General features: G+C 39.1%; 1 protein-coding gene across 1 annotated transcript in view; it reads right to left on the minus strand.

Moving 5' to 3' along the window:
- The window catches only part of VPS41 (VPS41 subunit of HOPS complex), a 122269-nt gene that overhangs the window by 17489 nt on the left and 77838 nt on the right, over window positions 1–26942 (minus strand). The window contains exons 11-22 of the mRNA XM_042474407.1: window positions 25843–25940; window positions 22429–22558; window positions 21434–21549; window positions 19982–20038; window positions 16466–16527; window positions 15670–15751; window positions 11485–11577; window positions 9006–9133; window positions 6062–6206; window positions 3609–3650; window positions 3431–3481; window positions 241–378 (exon numbers count right to left, since the gene is read on the minus strand). Of these exons, the coding sequence (XP_042330341.1) occupies window positions 241–378; window positions 3431–3481; window positions 3609–3650; window positions 6062–6206; window positions 9006–9133; window positions 11485–11577; window positions 15670–15751; window positions 16466–16527; window positions 19982–20038; window positions 21434–21549; window positions 22429–22558; window positions 25843–25940 (1142 nt within the window). The remainder of the gene's footprint in view (window positions 1–240; window positions 379–3430; window positions 3482–3608; window positions 3651–6061; window positions 6207–9005; window positions 9134–11484; window positions 11578–15669; window positions 15752–16465; window positions 16528–19981; window positions 20039–21433; window positions 21550–22428; window positions 22559–25842; window positions 25941–26942) is intronic.

The raw sequence follows: 26942 nt of genomic DNA on the forward strand, positions 1-26942 counted from the left end.
AAAAGACTTGTGCAATTCTCATATTTTCCAGCAGAGGACAGCATTAGCCATAGAGTAGCTAATACAAGTTGAAATGGAATTACAAATGGGGAAAAAAAACCCATTTGGTAATACTTTTGTTAGGAAAAGCCAAAGTGTCCCATAGATATGACCAAACCCTTGAAATCCCCACAGAAGCTACATAACTAATAGCTTTCATATCCAGTCAAAGAAGGAGATGTTTTAAGATACAGTCCTTACCTTTTCTAAAGGGCAATGGGTGCTGTCTCTGAGAAATGGAAGTAGGTTTGGCCGGTCATATTCTGCATAGAGGCTGATTTGTTTTTCATGATACTTTTGTCCTTTGTGATGATCCCTCTTGAACAATTTATGCAAATACTACAAAACCAAGTAGAAGCACAAAGACATGAACACTTAAAATTAGGTGTTCTTCCTAGACAAGTCTATATTAATCTTGACAAAATATTCTAGCCCTGAAAAACTGATAAGCATATTTGATGCCAAAATTAGATGTAAATGCAAAACTCCGTGTCCTCTTTATATCACAAGGGATGGGAATGAGATCTTTACAAAATAATAATCATAATCAGTATTCCTTCCCCACATCTGACAATTCTTCTGCCTAAATCTTGCCACTTCGGGCTAACACTTCACATTGTCTGAAATAGTATGACAGGGTGCTGAAAAGTTCTCCACCCAACCAAGAAGGAAATGACCTACAGCCATGAAACCTGCAGGCTATTCCAACCATTCACCCAAAGTTTGATGCACTTGGCACATCGTTTCTCAGGTTTCTTTAACTCTTCAATAATAATAATAATAATAAAGAAATCTGGTATCTGGTCACTGAAATACTGCTCTGAGGTTGCTATCATCTCTGAATCATTTGAAAATTTTCTTCCTTTCAAACTCTTTTTTAAAGGTTTGGAAACAGGAAATAGTTAGACAGAGTAAGATCTGGTAAGCAGGGTGAATGGTCTGTGTATTCAAACCTCAAATTGTTCAAAACATCAATTATCTTGCCAGACTTGTCAGCAGGTGCATTGTCCAGCAAAAAGAGAGCACTTTTATTTGTCGATTTTCCTTCAATGTGTCCTTTAATCAGCACAGAAAGTTAGAGTACTGTATATACTCATTTATACGTTGAAAAATTTAAGCCCAAAAATGGGCTCCAAAATCCTAGGTAGATGTACAGTGGACCCTTGTTATATGCTGGGGTTTGGTTCCAAGATCCCCTGTGGATAACAAAATCAGTGTATGCTCAAGTCCCATTAAATATATTGACATAGCAAAATGGTGTCCCTTATAAAAATTGAAAAATCAAGGTTTGATTTTTGAAATTTATACTTTTTTTGGAACATTTTCAAACTGTGGATGCTTCAATCCATGTATAAAAAATCTGTGTATAAGAAGGATCGACTGTATATACGGGTCAATACTGTAATAGTTCTCTGTGAGCCTTGGGAAAGCTGTGGAGGAGAGAGAGGAGGGAAATCAGAGGTCTCTGTCCCCCTTTTCGCAAGCCATCAGCCTTGGGGAAAGCTGTGGGGAAGGGAGGGAAACTGGAGGTCTGTGTCCACATTTTGCATGCCCAGACTGTGACTCCTGGGAGAGGTGTAGACAGGTAGAAGGACAGAGCAAAGTGGTGTTTTTCCCCCTCCATTTAAATTTTTTGTTACATGCACCTGAGTTTGACCCTTGACTTATCCATGGGTCATATCAAAATCCATGATTTTGCCCTCAACTTATACATGAGGCCGACTTATGCACGAGTATACACGGTAGTATTCTCCATTAACTGTTTGGCCTTCTGGAGATAGTCAGTCATCAAAAAACTGTGACCATGACCTTTCTCGTTGATCTTTGAGTTTTGAATTTCTTTGGCTGTGAAGAATCTGAATCTCACCACTGCAAGGACTGTTGTTTGGTTTCCAGATCATAGTCATATAACTATGTTTCATCAACAATGATGAATCGTTCCAAAAAGTATCACTAGGTGGCTCAAAATGCTGCAAAATCAACTTGGAAGGATTCACTCAATTTTGTTTCTGGTCAGCATTGAAACATTTCAGTACCCACTTGGCTGACAGCTTCTGCATAGCCAACTGCTCAGGAATTATAAACCCAGTGTGTTCCTGGGCTATCTCTAGTGCCTCAGCAACTGTTTTAGCTGAGATTCACCAATCTGCCAAAATCAGGTCATCAACATGCTCAACAATTTCAGGAGTTCTGAAGGCTTCCCAGACCTTGGTGCATCTTCAGTCTCAAAATCTTCACAATAAAAGTAGGCAAACCACTTCTTCAGAGCTGAGTATTATGGGCACTTGTCCTTCCATGTTTACATCATATATTCATGGATTTCCTTTGGAGTTTTCTTCTGGTGGAATAGGAACTTTATGATGGTCTGGCGTTCAGCATTTGAAAATGTCACACTTTCCACTGACATGATTCTACCTTTGATCTGAAGAAATTCAGAAATTAGAGCTACAGTCCTGCAAATTGGCAATTTACAATACAAAAGAACCCTATTTCAAGTTACAGTGACAAAATTATGCTCAGAGTTTGGGAGGTGAGTCAGGCTGAGAATTTTTCAGCACTCTCTCATATCTTTCTGGGAACCTAGTCCTCAATCACAAAAGATGGCCAGATGAAACTTCATTCTTGAAAAGTGCTCAGGCTAAACCTTGCTGTCTTAAGTCTTGTCATCCATGGACAGATTGACTTTTCATGAATTTCAGAGACTATAATGAGATACATCCAGAGGGAGTCAGACCTCTGCAACCCAGCACCTCCCAGATGTTTTGGATTACAATGCCTATCAGTCCCAGCCAATATGGCCAATAAATAAGGATAGTAGAAATTGTAGGGCAACATCTGGAAGGCAGAGAGTTTGGGAAGATGCACTAATTTTTGATAGGCCCAAAGAGTTTGGTCAGTTATAGTGTGGTACATCCAACATCTGTCAGCCCAGATAATTTTGCAGCTTTGTTACTATAGAGCAGAGATGGAATAGTGCATTCCAAAGCCCTTCTTGCAGCTCACAGCCTGAAAAAGTGCCCTATCTTCGCTTTCCAAATCAGAGACATCCAGCCACTTTGTGCTCCTCCCACCAGTCTACCCCCAATATTTAGGACTGCTGCTGTCCCTGCTGGATTTCAGCTCCATCCAAGCTGCTTACACCTATAACAGAGGACCTAGGTCCTAAATCACTTAATAAAGGTAGGAGCTTATTTTTCTCATGTTTGATTGCAGACGTTGCTAATCAAAAGACAGTGCTTGAGTTTTGCCCATGAAATTATTCTATAACATGCCACTTTCATCACTGCTGTTGAAGGCAGAGACTAGTTAGAAGCCTTTAAGTAGAAATATTTTTCTCTTTATGCCTCAGGTGGCACCTATTGGAGATCCGTACAAAAAACACCATATTTACCACATGCTGTAATTCAGGCCTGTTGTTCAATTCTTCCACAACTTTATCAATCTAAAAGGAAAGAGAATTAAGGAATAAGTCACGGCTACTTCTCTGGCCAAAGTCTTGCTCTCATTATTTAGAAGTGGTGACAGGAGGTAACCTGCCAACAACAGAATAATGAAATCGTTATACTTACAGAGATTTTGTCTTCATTATCCAAAAGCATGTCAACTGCTTTCTAAAACAAAACCAAAGAAAAAGCCAGCCAGTCAGTCAGTCAGTCAGTCATAATTTAATTTGGGTCCATAGTCCCAAAATTTAAGTACTCCATCAAAATATACATGTTATTAAATTCCCCAAATAAAATTTTCCACACTAGTTCAAGAATCACAAAAATTGGTCAACTCTAAGTGTCCTGTGTACATACAGGGTTATAATCCTAGCTGCATCAAAGAGAAATTTGGCAACTACAAGAGTGACATTCAGACATTTATCTTCCAGCAAGAATTTTACATTAAAAAAGTCTTATCTTCCTTTCATCTTACCTAAAAATGGATAGATTTTGGCTTGTCTAATCTGTTTATAAAGACAACAGTGCAATAAAATATGTATCACAGACTATTTTCAAGTTATTAAATGGGCATCTTTTTGTGGTGTAAAGAACACCAGCAAATCTGCCACAAAGTAGTTCTATGGAATATATACATATACAAGCAAAAACAAAAAGTTAAAAATATAGATGTACATGCATACAGATTTTGATTAAACTCTTTGTCTTGCAGACAATGAACATTGCTATATGGTTTATGATACAAGGTATAAGTTGGGAAGAAGAAAGCAGCTAATATAGGTGCGATACGAAGATGCTGTTTTATCATAGTTCCAAAATACTCTGCAGAAATAATCCAGTTTGAGACCGCTTTAACTGCTTTGGCTCAACGCTAGGGAATTCTGTGAACTAGTTTTGTGAGTCATTTAGCCTTCTCTAACAGAAAGTTCTGGTGCCACAAGAAACTACAATTCCCAGGATTCCCTAGTACTGAGCCAGAGCAGTTAAAGTGGTCTCAAAGTGGATTATTTCTGCAGTGTCTTTTGGACCATAATGCCTAAAACTGCAATCCACAGTGCAAATCAGGGTTCCCTTTGCCAGCCAAGACAGTTGGCATTTGAAGAGAGTGAAACATTCTTTCTTTGCTTTGGGAAGTGTGTTGGTTTGTAGGCTTTATCTGTATTGATGTAGCTACAGATTCATTACATTAGAACACTTAATAAAAGTGAAAACCATGAAAATACTAAACTACATGTAAATTAACCAAATTTCTTTATATCACTTTCATCCTGATGCCTGCTAGGATGACATTTTCCTTAGGAAGAGGGCTGCAGTTTATATTTTAACCTGTTATTGTTATACTGATATGCTGTTTGTGTGATTTTGTTTTTATACTGGTCAAAGACCGAATAAATTTTATTACTATTACATGAAGGCTGCAGATGTGCAAATATCCTACCCTGTTCTTTCCATTGAAAAAAGAAGTGAACATCTAAACCATATTTATGAGTTGCCCTCAGTATGAATGGATAACTGAATCAACATCATATTTATTAGATCCCCTGAACCAATCATATTTATTGGTCCTCTGAAGGGACACTACATTTATTGAGACTGTCAACCCAATACAGTTAATCTCAGTAGAGACATTACAGTTTTGAGCAGGATTGCTGGGATGGGGCACAGTTAGAGGCTTTTACCGTGTTCATCCATCTGTGTGTGTGTGTGCATTCAACCACCTATGTGTCTCCCAACCTGATACTCATTTGGTCCTTGGGGCCAAAAAGGTTGCTCACCCTGTAATAAGCCATTAATTTCAATAAATCTAGGATATTAATTTTCCTCATGGCAAGAAAGGCAAGGGAGGAGCGTAAGAGCCTGGATTTTTCCCAAGGAAAAATAAAAACTGATTGGGATATAAGATACAAATTGTCTATCTAGATAAAGACGTAAGAAACAGCAACTGAGTGGACAAAGTGAAAGCAGATCCAGCGCTTCTCCAATCAAAGTATTCCCTACTCCATAGGGTTTTGTCCAACTGAAATGAAAGGGAATTTGCCATGGCAGAGTCAATTAATTTCTTTAATGCAATTTGAAGTATGTGTAATCTTTCAATAGTAAGTTAACCACCACCGAATTTGGAATACGTGGAGAATACCTACATCGCACGTATGGTGTGTAGTGAATTTAATTTGACCCATGCTTTGTATTTATTTAGAAAGACTGTGGTTTTTTTTTCAGCTAATGCTTATTGCAAGTGTCTTATATTTGGTCTCTCCGTGTTTTATAATGATCTTTCAAATATGTGAACACTTCCTTGCAGATTTATGGATACAAGTAATACAAAATGTGAATGATTTTTCCCAGTGTTATGTGATCACAATTTTAAATTTTTTTAGGGTCCCTTGAAGAAAAAAGGAGTCAGCAATACAAAAAAGATTTGGAAATACAAAATGTATTCAACCTTTTGGCTCTCTAAATTTTTATCCATGAGACTTTATCCAAAATATGAAGTTCAAATGGTAAGATCACATTTCTTAACTCTGTTAAAATTCTTACAGACAAAGAAGTGTTAAAAAAACACTCGAAAGCCATCATACCTCTGAATCAAACTCCATTAGCAGAACAATTTTGTCCCTGATGGAACTGAAAAGATTGTGTTTGTGGATCAGCTGGAAAACATCTTTATGTCTCAGTGTGAGGTAAATTTCAAGGGCCTTTCTGTAGCGTTGGTCATAGGTGTACCTGATAAAGAGGATCATACGTTACAACAGACTTGGATGTGGATCTTTTGAAAAAGCTATCCACCAGAATGTGAACACAAATGGCTTAAATAGTCTACCATCATTCCCAATAATGGGAAACACTTCTCAACTATATGCATTTTTTTAAAAAAAAGCAATTGGATGCCTTTTTTCTTTTTAGTTTCTTCCATACAGTCATCCCAGTGATCCATAACCTATGCCACATCTTCTGATTAAGAAATGCTTCAAAGGTATTCAGCAACCTGAGCAGTAAAAAATTTCAGATCAATTTAGGAATATAGAAAGATGACAGACAGAGGATAGACAGACAGACAGACAGAATGTAGAAAATGACCTGAACTTCTTTATACTCAGGTTGACTACCCTTAAAGCATTCTTCTTTCTCTACATCCAGAGGTATACCCCATGAAAGGCCTTTTTAAAAGAGAAAAATAATGTGAAGATGCAGTTCCAAATAAACAGCAAAATACAGGCAACCCATCTGAAATAATTGCACTTTTGGCTCAGGCCAAGAAAGGAGGGGGATATTTCTATGTTGACAACACAGTGCCAAAGCAGAAGGAGATGAAATACACTTAAAAATAGTGTAGGGTTGACCCACCAGTTCCCAGCAATGGTCATTAACAGAGACCTTTAATATTACCCTGAGGAGTAAAATGGCTGGGAGTAAACATTTATCCTAATCATTTCAAAGTGGGTGAAATACATATGCATTCTGTACTACCAAAAAGTTTAGCTCAAGTCAGAAACAAGCAATTTCCCCGAAGATGGGCATTGCTTTAAAAATAAATTAAATCCCTATAAACTGGGGGAAAAAAAACCTGTGCTGCAATTTGGATGCTTTGTTTGCCTTTTAAATCACAGTCCCTGTGCTGCATATGTAAAGATCCTTTCAAGCATCACGTGTTCCTTTCCAATTTTTCATCAATATCTTTGGATGCCTGCCCCCCTTCCACTTCAAAATGGAGAAGGGAAGGAGGGAGGGAGGAAGCTTAACCATTTGTTCATTTAAGAAGCATGAAGAGCTTTATATTGTATTCAGGGGAGGAGCCACTACATTTGATAGTCCTGATGAGAAATCTGTACCTAAGACAAGAAGCTACTCTTAAAACAGAATATGGAGAAATATAGGGTCAGGCAAGAATGCATTCTATCACCCTACCTGTTCAACCTGTACACAGAAAATAGATTCAGGAGGAGGAGTGAAACTAGGAGGATGGAACATCTACAATCTAAGATATGCAGATGATGCCATATTACTAGCAGAAAACATCATCAATTTGGAAGAATTACTAACAAAAGCCAAAGAAGAAATTGCAAAGGCAGGCTGACTGCTGAACATAAAGAAAACAAAAATAATGACCACAGAGGATCTAGGTAAGCTCAGCCTAGATAATGAGAAAAACATAATGGTTAATGAGTTGTTGTACCTTGAATCAAACATTGATAAGAATGGAGATTGCGGTCAAGAAACAAGAACACAACTAGGAATGGGAAGGGCAGCTATGCAAGAACTGGACAAGATCTTAAAGTATAAAAAAGTAAAAAGTTAACAACTTTATATTTTGTCGTAAAAAATATACAACAGAGAACTGAAGTCAGAATTGTTCAAGCCATTATATTCCCTATCATAATGTACAGATGTGAGAGCTGGACAATAAAAAAAGCCTACAGAAAGAAAATAAATCCTTTTTAGCTGTGGTGCTGGAGAAGAATGCTGAGGATACTGTGGATGGCCAAAAAGAACTCTCCTTGGAAGCCAAAATGACAAAACTGAGGCTGTCGTACTTTGGCCACATCATGAGAAAAGACAATAATTCTGGGGAAGGTAGAAAGCAACAGAAAGAGATGAAGATCACACATCAGATGGAAAGACTCAATCACAGAAGTCACAGGCCTGGATTTGCAGAAACTAAGCAGAGCAGTGGACGATAGGGGTTCTTGGAGATGCCTCATCCACATGAGTTGTGGTCGACTTGAGGGCAGTTAACAACATTCTCAAAACCTAAGCAGACATTTCTATTGCTATATTAGGCAGAGTCTTATGAAATGACATTTAAAAATGCCACCAGTCACTATTATTACATTTAGAGTCAGGACTCTGGAAAATTAGGATTCAAATTCCCCCCTGAGTGACCTTGGGTAAGTCATCCTCTCTCAACCTGAGAGGGAGGCAAATGCAAACCACTCAGAACAAATCTTGCCAAGAAACCCCTTTGATACGTTCGCATTAGGGTCACCACAAGTCAGACGTGGCTTGAAGGCACACAAACACCACAACCACCTGTAAGAGATGGGAAATCTCAACTTCCATCCTCTCAGTCCTACAGTTTACATGTATATCAGACCACTTTTGGTGGTTGTGGTGATTCAGACCTTGGCCAGGCTCATTGATGTGATGGGCACCTGGTGCCAGGAGAGGCAAACCAAGCTCCAACAGGACAGAATTAGAAAGTGGTCTACAAAAAATTTGTAGTCAGGTTGCAAAAATGGGTTTGCAGACAGACACACAGCACGCGTGATGCAAGAGAAGATATGGCTGGATACCCCAGAATGAGACTTTCCACTGGTGTAACGCTTTTCAAAATTACATTATCAAAATATATTTAAGATTCTCCCAGCTAAAATTAGGCTGAGTGGCAGAAGGACAAATTAAGTTTATGGAGAGAAACAAGCAATATATAGAAGAAAGGAATTGCCATTGATTTTTTAAAAAAGAGAAAAGAAACAGTGGCAAAATTTTTGATCAAAGGCAGCCATTTCAATACACCATACTTACAATTCTGCCAGAGTCTTCAGCAAGGTTCTGTTCTGTGGATCTTTCTTCAGATGATCCACAACTGCTTGGACAATTATAGCATTGTTATAGAGATTCCCAGGCCATTCTTTAATTAACGTTGCAAATCCCTTAAAACAAAAATGTTGGTTTTAATTTTGTGTAGAACAATTTATTAATCAACCAACCACCCATACTTTAATTTTACTGAATAATGAATGGCACTTTGCTAGGCTTTTACATTTTTCTTTATATTTAAGACATTTCCATTTCCTCTCTCTTTTGTTCTCTTTTGTTCTCAACCCATTGTTGCTGAAGTTAACCTGCAATTACTTTGAGTAATATAATGCTGTTATAATTCACATAAAATCCATTCATTATTCATTTTATAAAACTGAATATATAAATACTGTAGATAAGACACTGAATGTGAGTGGTATATAATTCAATATTATGCACATAATATACTTAATGTTGTGGATTAATTCTATGTACACTAAGCTCCCTTAAAAAACATGCATTTAAACAATATAGATAGATACTGAAGATAGATAGATAGATAGATAGATAGATAGATAGATAGATAGATAGATCCCATATACCTGGCAATAAACTGTGTTTGATCTATCATTTGTTGATTGCAGTGGACTGAACTAATGTATATAAACAACACCTTATTACTTTACTAGGTGCTTTTAGTTAATGGAAGTTCCCTGTTAAGAGGATAAATAGCATTAAATATGAGATGCTAGGAACAAATCACATGGCATGACTGGTCAAAGGGATAAAAAACCTAGAAGCAAGTACCCTGTGAGGAAAGGTTATATTTGAGGCTTTCGCCTTCAGAAAAAAAGGCAAGCAAGAAGGCGCATGACAGAATTGTATGCAATTACACATGGTGTGAAAAGAGTGTATAAAGAGATTCTCTCTCTCTCTCTCTCTCTCTCTCTCTCTCTCTCTTTCTCTTTCTCTCTCATAACCCTGGAATCTGGGCTCATGCACTGAGATTCAAGTGGAAGATTCAGGACAGATATCTTTACATGATGCAGGTACACTATGGGATTCATGGCCACAGCATGAACTCATGTACCAAACTGGACAACAGTAAAAAGGGATTACCCAGAGTCATAAACTACTAATGGCTACTTGTTATGGTGGCTAACTATTATCTTCAGTATCCAAGGCAGTGATGGCAAACATTTTAGGGACCAGGTGCCCAAACTCAAAGGTGTCCTGGCACCGGAACTTCTGGAAGGGGGCGCAAATGCGACCTCTGGGGAGTGAGGCCTCTGCACTTCAGATACAGGATATCCACCTTCCAGGGGCAGGACTTCCAGGGGTGGGAGTTCCTGGGATTTCCCCTGAGACAGCTAAAGGCCCAGGAGAACTGGTGAGGGGAGAGGAAGAACAGGTGTGCATCGGTTCCTCCCCTCCTGCCCTCCCAGGCCTTTAACTGTGTCCTGAGAGGCAGCTGAAGGCCCAGGAAGGGGAGAAGAGAAGGACCAGTCACAGACGTGTTCATCCTCCCCCTGCAGTACAGGGAGGCAGCTAAAGACATAGGAGGGCAGGGGGAAGATGAGGAACAGGTACATTCCTGTTCTTGTTCTTCTCCCACCCTCCCAGGCCTTTACCTGTCTCTGGAGAGGCAGCTAAAGGCACAAGAGGCAAGGGAAAGAACTGGCGCACGCCTATTCATCCTCTTCCTCTGCCCTCCCATCCCTCTGTGTGCCCTCCAAAATGTCTTCACGTGCCAGAGACATTGTCATAGGTTCACCACTACGGATCTAAGACAATATGCCTCTCAAAACTGGATGCTGGAGAATATGAGGCATCAGGTGCAGTTACACTCATGTCCTGCACAGGAATCCTGCACAGGAATCTAGATAGCCAATAAGTGAATAGAATTCTGCATGAGATCGGTCTTTGCTTTGAACTAGTATAGCTCATATGTTCTTACATTCACATGAGCCATGGATTGACCTGCAGGAAGTATTTACATTACTTTTTAATATTGCCTTACACTACTGAGACTGGCTCTGAGACAGGCAGATAAAGCAAGAGATGTGGCTATCATCCAGAGGGTGTTCTTGCTGTCCAGTTACCCTGGTGTGAGCTAGGTGGGGATAAATGCACTGGATACATAGAATCATATGATTCACAGGATAGGGATCTTTCATTATGTTAAGTGTAGTCTATATAGCATCTACATGACTGAGGTGGTGCAGATGTACTGAGACATGGATCTCTGAATTTCTTATAGGCAAGTTGGAAAACCACTGAGTTGGAAAAATGTTGTTCCATTTGTGCTGTCAGGCCAATACAAAATTCTTAGGAGATTCACAGAGTTGAAGTTATGCGACACCCATGTGCTTACATGACAGGTCCTACACCTTATTGTGATCTCTGCGTTAGCAGTAGAGACACTAGCTTAGAATTAGATCACTATAACATGTCAACGGCATTTAGATAAATAATGTGGTACCTCATAGTCACTCTCCAGAAATTCATGCAGGACCATTTCATAGATAAAAGGTTTAAGGACTGAATCTCGTCTTGGCAAATAGCGGCTGATAGCCTAAAAAAGGAAGCAGAGCAAAGTATGATTCACCCTTCACTTGAAAGAATGCACTTTCCCATATGTATTTGTTGTACAAGTAGTCTTTCAGCCACGTATAGTGAACCTAGAGATCTGACAAGCTTGGGACTTGAAGATCTGCTACTTCTCTGGGACATCTGCAAAGAAAATGACTTACCAAGCTCCTTGTGAACTGTGGAGTGCACACATGCAATATATTCACTGGCATTTAGGAAAATCTCAGATAGCTAGTACCTAATGTTTCTCATTCCTTTTAGATTAGAAAAAAAGTTACTTTGCTCCTGGAGCAAGCTCTGTTCTACTCTGCACAAGAGCAATTACTACCCTCTTCCCTGTTGCTGTAGCTGCCAGTGTCATAAAGCTGTGGAGGCTCAGCTCTTTAGTCAATAGAAAAAAGTCTCCCTTTGTTTTCCCCCAAAAAATTAAATTAGAAGGACAGCAATTCTTTCATTTCACCCAATCTGCCATTGCTTTCCAACCCCAAGGTTACAGATAAATTACTGGTTCCTGATCTATTCTTAAGCTTTCATCTCATCTCTCATGGTATTTAACATATATGTGAAACCACTAGAATAAGTCATCAGAGACAGGAATCTGGTGCCAGTGCAGGCAGAGGATGCCCACTCTACATTTCCATCTCAGTCCAAGGTGGGAAAGCCTTCAGATGTTGTTGAATTGCAACATGCATCAGCTCTAGTTTGCACAGCTGTTAGTGAGAGAGGGCAGGAATTGCAGTCTAATAATACCTGAAGGACCACACATTCCCCAACCCTGATCTAAATCCAAGGAAGATATTCAAGTTCAAAATCATTGTCTGATGTCAATAATAGACTGCGTATGGACAAACAATTAAGAATTTAATCTAAATAAGACAGAATCTCCTGGTTAGTCAAAAATATATAAAGCAACTGGAACAAAACCTGTGTTCCATATTTGATTATTCAGGATGCAGTCTGAGTGTTTTCCTGGATTCAAACTTGAACCTGGACACCCAGATTTTCATTTCGACAGATAAGGCTAGCATGCCAACTTCTCCAATTTTTGGAGATCAAAGTGACACATGTCTTAGTTACATCCAGTTTGGCACATTTGAGCCTACCACTGGAGGGTGTTTGGCAACTTCAAAATTGCTTTGCACAGTTATTTGGACCATGGTTCTCCCTTGTTATCATAGCTTCATTAACTATGCACTGCATCATTTTGGGAGACCATGCAATATTCTGTATACAGTGGTACCCCGGGATATGAATGCGCCGCCTTACGAAATTTCCGGGTTACGAAAAAGTTCCATTGAAAAAAACTGTTCCGGGATACGAAGGTTTTTTCGGGTTACAAAATTTTTTTCGGCGCGAAATTCAAACGCGACCGCTAGCCGCGCTTTGGAAAAGCCTTTTTCGGCTTGCGAAATGCATCGGGTTACGAACGCCGCGGCGGAACGAATTAATTTCGTAACCCGAGGCACCACTGTATGCACATTTCATGGGAATCTGAAAGACAGTCCTCTTGTTCAAGCTGCCAAACTCTTTGCTAAAGCAAATCAGGTTAGCACCATCTCTGTTGCCTTTCTGCTGGCAGGCAAGGAAACCTTTACTCAAACAGGCTTTGTGTTGTTAAACTGACATGTTTGCAGAGGTACGTTTTGACTGGTGGGTGCTATTTGTTATTGAAGTATATTTAAATGATTTCTTTTTATAATTTAATTTGCTTTCATAATTTTATGATTTTGTACTTTATGTGGGTTTATTTTATTACTGTTAATTACCTTGAAAATTATTTGAGTAGAAAGGGAGGATATAATTTAATAGTTAAGTAAAATCACCACACACCAAATCATATGTTTTGTCCAAAACTGAGTCCAACTCAGTCCATCCTGACACAGACTCTACTACCAAAGCAGATGGCATCCTGAAAGAATTCTAAATGCAGTGCACTTTAAGTGATACAAACCAAAACAGTCAAAACCAAAAGGGGTTAAACTATCTTGTAGCAGAGTCAAGGACCTAAGAGTCAGAAAGTTACATAAAAGAGAAATGAAAATTCTTTTATGCAATTATACTACTGTAGATATATATGAATATTAATGTTGAATGTCTCCACTGGTACATTAAGCCCCAGAATCATTGCAGACCATGGCAGACAAGAAAGATCACATTAAGAATACCTTGTTCTAACATTGCAGGTGAGTAGCCTTATCACACTGTACCTTCTGTCTTTCTGTGATGTGCTTTCAGAAAAGGGGAAACAACCTACTGTTTAGAAAGGCAGTAATTTAACAGAGATGCTTTTGGGAAAACCTACAAATATTTTCTAAATTTCACAGTCTGCTGGATGGCATAAGTGGAGATATCTGCTCAAGACACTCACATTCAGGAAAGAAATAAATTCAGAAGGGAGTGATGATGGTGAAAACAACACATCACAATTGTACCAATACATATTGTGAGGTGCTTTATTAGAGTGGAACTAACTTGAGAGGTTATCTTCAAATCTGGTAAAGTGCACACCAGTCCCCTAAAAATACCATAAATGTGCTTTTGGCTCTCCCACTCTTTTTCTAATTCTCTTAGAAGGAAGATGTTATGAGAAAAGCTGTAATGTTGCAACACCTACATACTCCTGAACAGAAATTTAACAGTTCAAAAAACAGCAAGGGACCACCTGCTGCAAGATCTTAATAATATGTCCCTTCTGGCTCATTGAGTTTGAATAGGAAGACATAAAACTTGGAAGGAAAAGATGAGTATGTTATCAAAGGGTACACACATAAACGTTTTCTGCTTTTCAGGAAGTGACACTCTTTGAACTGTATGCCATGGGCAATTTATTAACTTAAATGCTTGCTAGCAAACACAATCCATTTAAATACAGTGGTGCCTCGGGTTACGAAATTAATTCGTTCCGCGGCCGCTTTCGTAACCCGAAAAGCCTTCGTAAGCCGAATTGCCATAGGCGCTAATGGGGAAAAGCCGCGATTCCGTGCGAAAAAGCCGAAAAAAGCACCAAAAGTTTTTTCGTAACCCGAAAAAACATTCGTAACCCGGAACAATGATGCCCTATGGGATTTTTTCGTATCCCGAAAATTTCGTAACCTGGGTATTTCGTATCCCGAGGTACCACTGTACTTTGTTTGCTATGCCAATAATCTACAGGATGTGGCAAAAATCACCCCACTTCCACCAGGTTTTTGCTATGCACAACAAAACTGTATTTTTTTACACTGATGTTGAATTAGTTTTTGGAGCTATTATTAATGATTCAAAGGATGTGCTATTAGCATGTGAATCACAGGGTTACAGATGCCTTCTGTGCTCTCTTCTCTTAAACATGAACTTTCATGAACAAATACAACTGTTCACACTGTGAGAAAGGAAAAGAGAAAATGCCATCATGTAGGTAGGCACACTCTATCAGTCACTACTCACATGTAATGACTTGTATGAGAACCAGAAAACTGTGGAATGTGCTAAAAAAATTAAACTTCAAGAACATCTTTGTAACAATTTGTGTCCATTTTCTTTTTTTAATCTGGCCACAAATATTAAGCTGTTAGGTTTTTGAATCAAAGCATATATTATGCTAGTTCCCAACTAGTGATACTGTAATAGAGGAATATGTGCATGTTGATTCGCACAGGCACATTTTGTGTGTGATGCAGGAACTATGTATGCAGGTCTGATTTGTGTGAACCTTCCACCGTCTGGGCAGCTTGGGAGTGCGGCATTTATACGCCGCATGCCCCAAAGCTGTCCTGAAGCCGCCCTGAAGCGGCCATCTTCAAGACGCTCTGACAGCACAGAGTTTACATGGTGCACACTGCCAGACTTCAGCAGAGCCTCATAGCTGGCTTTTTGCCAGCCCCAAAAGGAGCAGATCTTTTCTGCTACTTTTTGGGCCAGCTTCAAGGTAGATTGGGGCTGCAGCATGTGGTTGCTGCAGCCCTAATCTGTCTCCAATCTGTTGTAGCCCTCTGTCACACTCTACCACATATATACAACTCTGTAAGTTGCTGGGAGATGACTATTGATGGGTGGGGTGACTAATTTACTGGGGGGGGGGAATGATCATACATACCTTAAGTTGCCCAATTTCTTTAAATCTGTGTACTTCAAATTCCCATAGATCTGTGTTCTTGCCAAGTATTTTCTGGCATTTTCTGAATTGAAAATGTATACAGAAAGAAGAGTTTATGAATCAAACTTCCACTGCTAAAACATGCTCCTTTTATTTACATTATCATTATTTGCTTAATGACCTATTTGGAATCATTGATTATATTATCTCTTCTGACTGAGGTCACAATTAAACAACCATAACCCAGAGTACATTATGCACACTGAGTTCCAAAATATAATGGAACATTCAATTCTAAGATGAATCTCAGGCATAGGATGTTACAAGGGCAAAAAGTTGCTGAGTAGTCAGCTGCATCTTCCCTTTACTCATTATCATCTATACTGACAACATTCTAATATTTGTCTTGTAAGAAAACAATCTGCACATTATAATAAAGTATCAATATGGGCTCATGCAGACTGGCAGCTTGGAGCACGGGATGGTGGTGACCACATGGCCCAGTCCCAATCTGGGCCACTGGCAAAGAGCAGACTTTCCCCATTCCTTCTTGCGCTGGCTTTTCCTGGTTGGGCACACTGTCGGTGTGGCTTGCAGCCACTCTTGGGCCATGCATCATCAGCATGCAATGACCCCAAAGTGGCCAGAAGCCACTCTTTCCTGCCTGCCAGAAATCTGTACCACTTGCTTAGAGAAACAGCATATAAACAAGGATATGCTTCCCTCACCCCAATTCTGACAAAATCATAGGAGTAAGTGACCTCCTCCCCAAGCTCATATAAATTTTAAATATTACCGTGCTGCTAGGTCATAATCTCCAGTTTCCATTAGATGATTTATGTAGGCTAAACCTATGTCCTGTGATGAAAACAAATAGAAATAAGTCTATAAACTATATGTATCATTTAGCATTAAAGTCTTTGACATTTGTAACTAAGCAATTAGTTTGGCATAAATATCATGGCATCCCAAGCAGCCAGTTCCTTGATAATACACAAGGGGTTTTTGGCATTATCTAAGAACTTCTCTAAAAAGAAAACAAAACAAACGAATAAATCCAAAACCAAAAAAAAACCCTGTTCCTTAAAATAATTTCCCCCTGTGGGTCAAGATAAAAAAAAAAAAATACTCGTATTGACCTTGTTAGTACACACTTTTGAAAGGGTTGGAGTAGAATAAAATCATGCCTTCTATGCAACTCACTAAATATGCTGGGAAGTCCACATAGGAAAAATATATGAAGATAGGCTCATTAAAAATGAAAATATTGCTAAATCTAGAGATGATTTGAATTCCTCAATGAAAATATCCATTTTGCATGTCCCAACATTTGTCATGAGACAAAGGCCAGAAACAGACGGGTCAAAAGTGCCACCTTTGGGATGATTTAGAGCATGGCATACAGATGACGCATACCCCCAGATCAGGGCAAAGCTGCTTTGTGGCTCCCTAAGGCAGCCCAAACCCACCTACAAAAGGAATGAAAGAAAAAGCATTCCTTGCCAGGGGTCTGTTGTGGACCGCGATGGCAGGTTACTGCAGTCCCATGCTGTCTGGTCGCCCAACAGGGAGTGACTTGGGCTGGAGCAACTGGAGGCCACTCCAAGCTGCCAGTCTTCTTGACCACCACAGTCCTTTCAGCCCTACATAAAGTGGACTGTATGAATGTATGGCGTATTCACATGTTGCACCCATGCATTGCCGTCTGCCATTTGGTTGTTTCAGACAGGGAACAATCATGACGATATGTTGAGGTGGGGTGTATGTACATGTGAGAAATGATTAAAAAGCACTTTCACTCAAACCAAGCCAAAGCCAAATCTTTTTCATCCAGTCAAGTAAAAGCAATGGCATTCTCACATGTACATCCTAGAGAGGCAATCTTTAGATGAAGGACTGCAAGTTTCCTAAACTTAACCTATTACCTTCTTTCTTTTCAGCTCTCTAACAGCACTTCTGCTGCCCATGATGATAAACTGACTAAGCAGGAGATAAAGGAGTTGAGTATTATTCTCAAGATTTGGCCATGCAATGTGTCATCATTCATAAATATTTATACCATCACATTCTTCTCATGTTCTCATTAACTGTATCAATCTATTTGAAATGTCTTAACTTTTTAGTTTAAAGTACATCTCAGGATACTGACACCATCCTTTCTATGGAATATTATGTTGCAGTTTCCTGAGTTTCGGTTTGCAGCCTTCTTGCGTGCATTAAAAAAAATTCTGTGCTCTTAAACCAATATCACACATTTCTGTATCAAGATGCACAGCCAAAATATAATCTAAAGCATGTGTGGGAAAGAAAAAAACAATAACCTCCAAGTAGTTAAAATTGATGATGATTCTGTATTCCAGGACTTGCTTCACTAAAAGCTTTGTGAGGAACATTTAACTGTATGTCAGAATATATCAAATGAAAGTTAAACACAGAAGCTGTTGATATGAAATATTATTTATAGCACCTGTGTGAATAAAGAATGGAAGAGCATCTGCATGTCTGTCAAATCATGAAAGCTGGAATATGCAGAAAAAGTTATAGGTGGGACACAAGCAGTTAGGGCACTGAAGATGCTTCAGTATTTATCATTCTTGACCTTGGAGAGGTAAGGTGAACGAGCCCTGAAGGTGTGAGAAAGGTGTCAGTGCCAATTCCACATTTATTCTCTGAAGATGTATAGGGCTTTTGTTTGTTTGTTTAAGAGTATTTTCTGATTTCTCACCCCTTCCCAACTCTGCTATGTGTGAATTGCCACTATTACTCCATTTATAGTAATGATTGATTGACACCCAGAGTGATCTGTATCCAGGGCTACCCAAAGAGGTCATAGCTCCAACCAAGTTTACAACCAGGCCAGGTCTCCACCCATTGGAGTCCACAGTTTGTAACGTGTTCATATGTTCTTCTCCTTTAATCCCTCCAAGTAAGTTACTGGGTGTACTATCAAATACACGATGACCAAGTTCAGACATATCACTAAACAATGGGTTATTGCTGTTATGAGAATGAGTTTATTCTCATAACAGCAATAACCTATTGTTTAGTGTTATGTCTGAACTTGGCCATTGTGTATTTGATAGTACACTCAGTAACTTATTTGGAGGGATTAAAGGAGAAGAACGTATGAACACATTACAACTCAGGTAACTTTTCTTCTCTTGCATTGTAACTGGGGGAGATTTTGGAAACTTTTGCCTGACACCAGTCATGAAACTGGCTTGTTTAAACTAAACATAGATAACTCACAGTTCAGGTTTCTGATGCAACACTAAAATATAGTTAACTGAAATCAGAAGCAGAAGCTTCCAATCTGCTCTTCACAGCCATTGTCTACTGTTATATTGGAACCAGACCACACAGTAAAATTTAAGAGGTGCAGTGGTACTGAGGAACTAGAAAGGAAAGTAGGTATAGATTTTTCAGTAGTCAGTTTGTAAGAACATAAATGTAATGTGGCTGATACCTGCTTGGAAACAATGACCTAAACTAGAATCTCTGAACTTCACACAAAGTCGCTTCATGCAAAGAGCATGCTGCATCTTCTCAACAGGGACAAATATGCATTTTCTGCTTAGAAACACTATGGTCTTTATGACTTTATATGTTCTTGAACTGAAACCTCTATAGTTAAGAACTCAAAAGTTCTAGTCCCAATTCAACTTCATATTTAGAACACTGAATTAAACTGAAACCAGTAATCAAAATAGAATACTGTAATGGTAACTGGGTTGTCAGCTGTTGGGCCAAATTAGATTGCACAATAATAAGGTTTGGTTGCTACCAAAGCTACAGCCATGCATCTTGTTACTCCACTCACCTTGATAATACAGTGGTCCCTTACTATCCATGGGGAATTCATTGTGCCCCTCCCCCCATGGATAGCAAAAAAGTGAGACCTCAAATTCCGTTGTTTTCAATGGGTGCATGTGCACACATGTGGCTGCCTCCACACATGCCCATTTAAAAAGCCACGTCTTGCAATCCACGGAAACTCAAATCCACAGATGACAAATCCGCAGTTGGTGTGGGCACACTTGATTTAGTATACTGAAGCCACATCTCAGTGCCTCAAGATCCTTATGTATGTCCCCAACCACCAATGCTATTCTACATGATTAGCTACCTCTGACACAGAGAAGGGGAAATTGGAACATTTAAAAACTAGGAAGCAAGTGAAATTAAAGATAGAAATGGGAAAACTAGACTCATGGTAACCATGTATTTAATCTAACACCTGATTTAGCCTATGGACAACATTCATTTCTTTCACAGAGATTTCACATTTCAAAAATCAAGTTCACAGACTTACCTGAATCTTGTGTTTTTTAATAGTCTTCTGACTGATCTCAGCTGCCATCAAAGCCTCCTATATAATACAATAAAAATGACATCCAAAGCAACTATTCAAAACTTCTGTAGAAAAAGCTGGAGAGTTGCCTTTGTTTTTTTGTGTTTCTTGTTTGAAAGCACTAGAACATTTAATGTCATGGTCGAATGAACAGCTTTGAATTCATACTCAAACAAAAGCAATTGTTAAACAAACAAAAAAGGAGTTTGGCCTCCATCTGTGTTCACTCCACATTAGTACATCAGGATCAAATTTCAGAAGGATGGCACCACATGAAGTGCAATCACAGGAGTTCATTTTCTAACAAAAACCTGTGCTAGAAAGACACCTGTCGAAAAAGGAACCTTGATTTGTTTTCTTAGTGCTCAACTAAGAGAAAGAATAAATCTCTGACTAGTAGGAGAATGATTTTCCATTACGTTTAATTTGTGACTTTTCCACTAAAGCTACTCTGTGTGTGCAGAAATAGAGCTGGCATCTTGCTACCCAAAATGAAAAGTGAAAGCTTAATGTGGGTTACAACACAAGCTATTCCCTGTCTATTAAACCTTAAAGGACTTTTGGCAGAATATACTCAAATGCCTTTGGAGTCCAGGGGAATAGCACTTCATGCATACTGATGTACAACATGGACTAACTAACATTTACTCCTCTGGAAAAATGAAACTGCATAAATGATTGCAGAGTAAAGCCAATAGAAGAGTGTCACAAATTAGATCAACTACCTTTCTTTACTAGCATGTATTCACAGCACACGGAAACTCACAGTTTCCGTAACAAAACTCCTTCTTAGCTACCATAGTGTTTTCCATGATAGCATTAAAAGACACAGAAACTGTAGGTTCTGCATTCCCAGGTTTCCTGTCCTTAGTGAGTGAGAACCCAAACACGAGACTCAATACGCTTCAAGTGCTAATATGCTGGCTGAAATTCTGAACTAGAAACACAATATTTGCAAATTCTAAATTCTAGCAATTTTTTTACACCAACTCAACAAAATAACTGAAACTTTAACCTTACTACATCAAAACTTTCTCAATACCCTTTAGTCTAATGCACTGTGAAGAAATTCAAGTGCATATTTTATTTGTAAAATAAATAATTTTACAAGGAAACATTTTTGTGAGCATTTGACAATGTTGTTGGCAATGTTGGTTAAACATTATCAGAGGCCCAGAATGAAACTAAACCAAAGACTATATGCAATCTAGATATAAATAATGATGTGGCACTGGGTTCTTCACCATCAAAAACTTGGGGTAGAATGACCCATTCAACAAGCCTGAACATTTAAAAATACAATAAAAAATAACACATGAGGATGCAATCAGAACAGTTACGCAGTTTAAAACAAGAGATCCCATCACTTATTTTTATTACACAGACAAGACTTAAAAATGGGGAAAAAGTTACTTCGTATTTCTTCTTCTCTAAGAGCCATTCAATATGATCGTCCTGGTCACGTTCTTTGGCTACAACAACATCTCTTGGACTGATAATATAAAAAAGTGATTCACCTTCTGAATACTCTGTAAAAGACCAATGAACAATTTATAATATTTCCCACTAGGTAGTTTTGCAGTAAATTATTCCTAAGGATGAAACACTGATATGCTGCTAATTCTCACTGAACGGAACTATTACGGATACCTTGTGCATAAGTATATTCATACTGCATTTCGTCATTATTTAAATTAATCATGCACACTGCAAAAAACCAATAAATTAACACATCAGAAAAAGAAAATATAAATTAGCACCAATTAGCAAAAGTAACACATTCTGATTTCTCTTAAGGAACAGTCTTAAAAGACCAGGGATTATTAAACTGGCCTAATAAGAAAGCTAGAGATCAGTTCTGAGGCACTGCCTCTAAGCAGATTTTGGAAAATCAAAATCCAAGTTTTTTGAGATGAAATCATACAGTAACATTTAACACCCTGACACTGCAGACCAGCATTGGGTAGATTATGACTTTCCAGGGGCATTTTGTGTCCCCCTGGCTGCTGACAGACTCCACTTGAATCCTTCATACACATGCACCCCAAATATAGGGAATACTGCATCAATGGCAAGAATCAGCCCGGAAACCAAGTGGCAAAATGCAAAGAGCCCTCTTCCCAAACTATGAAATGCAGCTATAACCAACTGAAATCAGAAACTGGAAGTTGCTTCTGGTTTTGTTGTAGGCTGCATGACAGCCAGTTTTGAGGCAGATACCCCTCAAAGGGTATAGGGATGAAAATAGCCCCCTGCATCTTCCACTGTCACCCACGCTGCTGTAGCCAATACCCCTAATATCCCTCACAATGCAATACCATAACCATTACAGAATTCTGGCCCACATTACAAACTAACAAACCAAACAAAACCATGACAAATGGCTGAAATTACTAAAAACTTCTCACCTAAGCAATAATCTCGGCATTCATTTTCCTGGAAGCGTCTCACTGTGAGCGCATCAGAAGAGATTTCCTCACATGATTCGGGAAATGGCTGAATTATATCAAGTCTGGGTCTGGCACAACATTCTGTTTCCTGGGGAAAGGAAGCCATGTTCAGTATCAAAGCAAAATATGTGTGATATACCTGTTAATACAGCTGAAAAGAATGTTTGAATTGTACCCTTTTGAAACTGAGTTATTTGTCTACACAAACAGCCAGTAAACAATTGTCTTACACAGTGTCAGCCAAAGAGTCCATTTAGCCAAATGCTATCTTTACTCTGACTGACAGGGTTTCTCCAGGGTATTGAGCAGATGCCTCATGCTGCTACCTAAAAAGCTCTTTCCTTTTGCCCTGGCTATAGAGCAAGCAGCTGATGTGTGTGTAGTTTGGAGGGGGGAGGCTGCTTGAGATGAATGTTTATGCTATAAGTCAGATGAGAAACCCCTGGGGCTTGTGACTGCCAGTCCCTGATGGAGACCGCACAGTTTTTATACTGGATTCCATATTGTCAGCACCTGATATAGCCACAGAAACATGCAAATGTCATTTGAACTGAAACATGTTAGACCAATCTTGATTATTGTAAATAACTCAGCATCAACTAAATAGTTTGAATAGCCTGTTGTCTGCTTATGAGGCAAAATAGCTTAATGGTTTGTACTAGGTGGAAATCTCTTCAAGCCTTTGGAATAATATCAGCTAGTGAAAGACGCCAAGAAACCATCTGTTGCCATACTGAATTTGCATAAAGATGTGAGACATACTTGAGAGTGCATGAGCTCAAGGCTTACTGAGACTTGTTCCTACTTTTGCCTGCAACATTAAGCCATAGTTTAGTACAACTTGTGCACACAAAGTAGTTCAGGTATGGTTTTTGTACAAAAAAAAAAGGCCTGATGTTCAGTAAGTAGTCAGCAGATGACAGAATGCCTTTGTTAATGATAGTGCACCCATGTGAATTCGTTATTTTAAATGTTTTGGTTTTTCCATACTGTGGCTACTGAAGTTATATGTGCTAAACAAGGCTTCCCTAACCTGACACTCTCAAACGGAAGTTGTAGTTCAAAATAGTTGCAGGGCATTGGACTGCCAAAAGCTGCTCAAAATAGTTACAAGCTAAAGAAATCTTCATAAGTTTTGTTTCTGACTATTTAGGTAGCATCAATAGTTCTGAAAAAGATTCCATGGTAAAATTCCAAAGGGTAAAACTTTTTTTGGGGGTGTACATTCTTGACACCCACTCAATAGAATTACTAGTTTTTATTAGTTACACTCTATTCTCTTCCCAAGCATCTATTTATCAGCTTCATCCCTGTCTTCGTGTAGTAGCTTGCTCCCCTCCCCGACTCACTCAGAGAAAGGAACTGCAGCATTAGTTCTCCAGGGAGAAGCTGCACAAGCACCTTTGTTCCTTTCTTTAAAATAATAGAAAATAATAATCTAGCTGTCCTGCAAGAGGGCCAGAAGCTGACCCTATTGATTTCAATAGATTTGAGCGGCACCTTGAGCCAACGGCATTTCATTGCCTAGCAACAGTGTGCACCCAGTTGCTCAGGGTTACTATAGCAATGGCTGTCTAATGCCAGTTCACTATCAAGGAGATGATCAAGAGCATCTGCCACTCTTAAGGGTGTAACTTCAAGGGTTTTCCCTCTTCCTCTCCCCTTCTTTCTTTCATTTTATATTGTAAAACTAATGCGTCATGAAGAATCCAGAGTCACCCCTCCATAGGACTGGAGATCCAATACATCCTGTGTGTGTGTGCATATGTAACTAAGACAATGGTACCAAACAGTTGCTCTTCCTGCATTACTCACACCAAGTATAATGTCTCGTCCAATCATCTTTACAAGTTTTACTTAAAAGAATATGCTATGTCAACATATCTCTCCTCAATTTAAGCTTTAATTCCTGTTCATCCACACTCAAAAGATTAATGACATACAGGGCCAAGGTAAGCATTGTTGAGCCATACTAACATAGTATGGTCCACCATTCATCCCTGGTTTTGCTCCTGATCTTCCTCCCTGTCACTGCCTACTCAGCTTGCCTTCTGCAACCAGCTAAACAGTGACAAAAGATGAAGCGTACCTCCATTTGCCTCTGGGTAGTTATGCTAATGTTTTATTTATATTCATTTATTTATTACACCAGTAGCCCCCTTTTCATTTGGGGTGCAGCTACCAGGGGTGCAAAATGAGGGAATCCCCTCTCCAATGGGAAATCTGCATTCCCGTGAAATTTTCCTTCAGTCCCCAAACTTCTAGCATTGCAGTCATTAAGACACTGAAAATCATTCACACCTACAATTCTTACATTTGCCTTGTTTAGTGTCCTCAGTAACTCTGCCTATCCCCTTTCTTTAAAGGCCTAAACTGTATTTCAAAATACTCAACTAAAGTTTTAAGCTACTGCAATGCTAGAAATTTGGGGATTAAAGAAATTTTCACTGGGGAAGAATGATTAATGCTCTCTTAGCTACACACCTGTTTTCATTCAAGGTACTCAAGGAATAACCCATCATTCTTTCCTCACTCACTGTATCTTCAGAACAAATCTGTGAGGTATGTTAGGCTGAGACAGGGTAACTGGCCCAGGATCATATAGTACTGCAGTGAAGAAACAGGAGCACCACCACCAGCAACCATCTGGCTATTCATAAATGTTTCATCAAAAGAGGGCCAAACCTTTATTTGACTTTTAGTCCCCAGTGTGTAAAGAGTTTGTGGCTCTGTCAAAGCTAAAACTGCATTGTAATCTAGAAAAGAAAGTAACTTGTACTCTGCCATCCCGTGTAAAGCTGCTACTTTATAATCAATAAACTGCTGCACACAAACAAAATCGAGGCCGTTGGGTCTATTTTACAGGCTATCTATGTTCCTCCATTTCTACCACTCTAAAGAAAGCTTCTTACTTGGCACACCTATACCATACAAGGAAAAAAATAGCAGCGACAGTGAATCACTAATGGTTGCTGGTTTGCTAGCATTTGGAGCTTGGCTGTACAGGGACCTTAATGTCTAATGGTATGAGCTGTTAAAGTCTTAAATTGTCTGTATACTTTTTCAAAAACAAGTCCTACTGGGGAACCTGGTGCTCCCAAACACATGTGCAGAAGACTCTAGTCAATAACTAGAGGTGTGTGTCTTGCTCTTGTTAGTGGGGCAATGAATCTGTCTGAGTTTCTGTGCAAACGTCAAAAGAGCTACTCAAAGTGCTCAGCATATAATGGGGAGCGACCACCTTGGACTGTAGAAGCACCAGAACAGAATCTCCATCACAGTGACACAAGAATCATCAGCCACCACTGGGCCTATCTATATTTGAGGATTTTTGGCTTTACTTATTCTCATTTGTAAATAAAAAATACTTACTGTCTTCTCTGAAATCTCCTTTACATATGAAAGTATGACAAGCTGGTCACAGAGTGGTGCAATCCCACTGATGAAAAATTCAGTGTTGAACTGGGACACTGAGAACAGAAAGGTGGGGGGGATGCTTTAGCATTAATCCAAAATACTGCTATGCTATCATTACAAAGAACATTTGGTGGCCCTTCTAGCATGAAAATGAACTTTATAATCCTGCACTCATTTGTGCTAATAACACCCCTAAAAGAACTGATCTGCATTCACCTTACTTTAGTTTTTTGTGGGTTTTTCGAGCTATTTTTCCTTGTACATCCAGGTCTTTTACTCTCCCAGGTACACTCACAGAGAATCCTGCATATGTAGTTTTCATGTGCATGCGTGTGTGTTTGTGGGGGGGGGGGGGGAGGGAGTATACCATACCTCAAAGCGTTGTAGTTGGTGGTTTCCATGTCAGTAGGTTAGTAGATGTGTTCCCGGTTTCAGTCCCAATTTTAAAGGATATATTCAAGTTATATCTAAAATAGGTTCAGTGTCCTGGATGGTCCCTTTAAAATTTCAACTAAAACCTGGGGAAGATTTGTTACCTCACTGATATAGAAGCCACCAGGGCCACATTGAACAAACATTTAGCAGGATGCACCATCATGCAAGTCTCACCATGAAAAAGGGTTGCTGCAACCAACTTAGATTTTGCAGTCGTCTGACTAGAATCACAGAGTTGGAATGTCTGCAGGGGCCATCTAAGTCCAACCCCTTGCCATGCATTCTTTCTGACACTCTTTCTTCCTTTCTCCTCCCTGTCATCCCCTTCTCTGTCTCTTCCTCCACAGCTAGTGGGGATTGAGGAAGAGAGAGATCTCTTTCTTTCTTTCTTTTGTACACCACCTTTCTCCCAGAGTGGGACCCAAGGTGGCTCCCAGACAGAATCAATAAAAACAATTCACAATGAAATTTAAAAAAACCATTAAAAATATCACATAAAGCAGTATAACATTATTTAAAAGACATTAAATGTTTTTAAAAGATAAAAAAAATCATAGTAATAAAAAGCCTGTTTAAACAAAAAGCTTTTTGTCTGCCAGTGAAAAGAAAGCAGGGAGGTG

Source organism: Sceloporus undulatus, chromosome 6 (assembly GCF_019175285.1).
Source record: "Sceloporus undulatus isolate JIND9_A2432 ecotype Alabama chromosome 6, SceUnd_v1.1, whole genome shotgun sequence".
Classification (NCBI taxonomy): Eukaryota; Metazoa; Chordata; class Lepidosauria; order Squamata; family Phrynosomatidae; genus Sceloporus; species Sceloporus undulatus.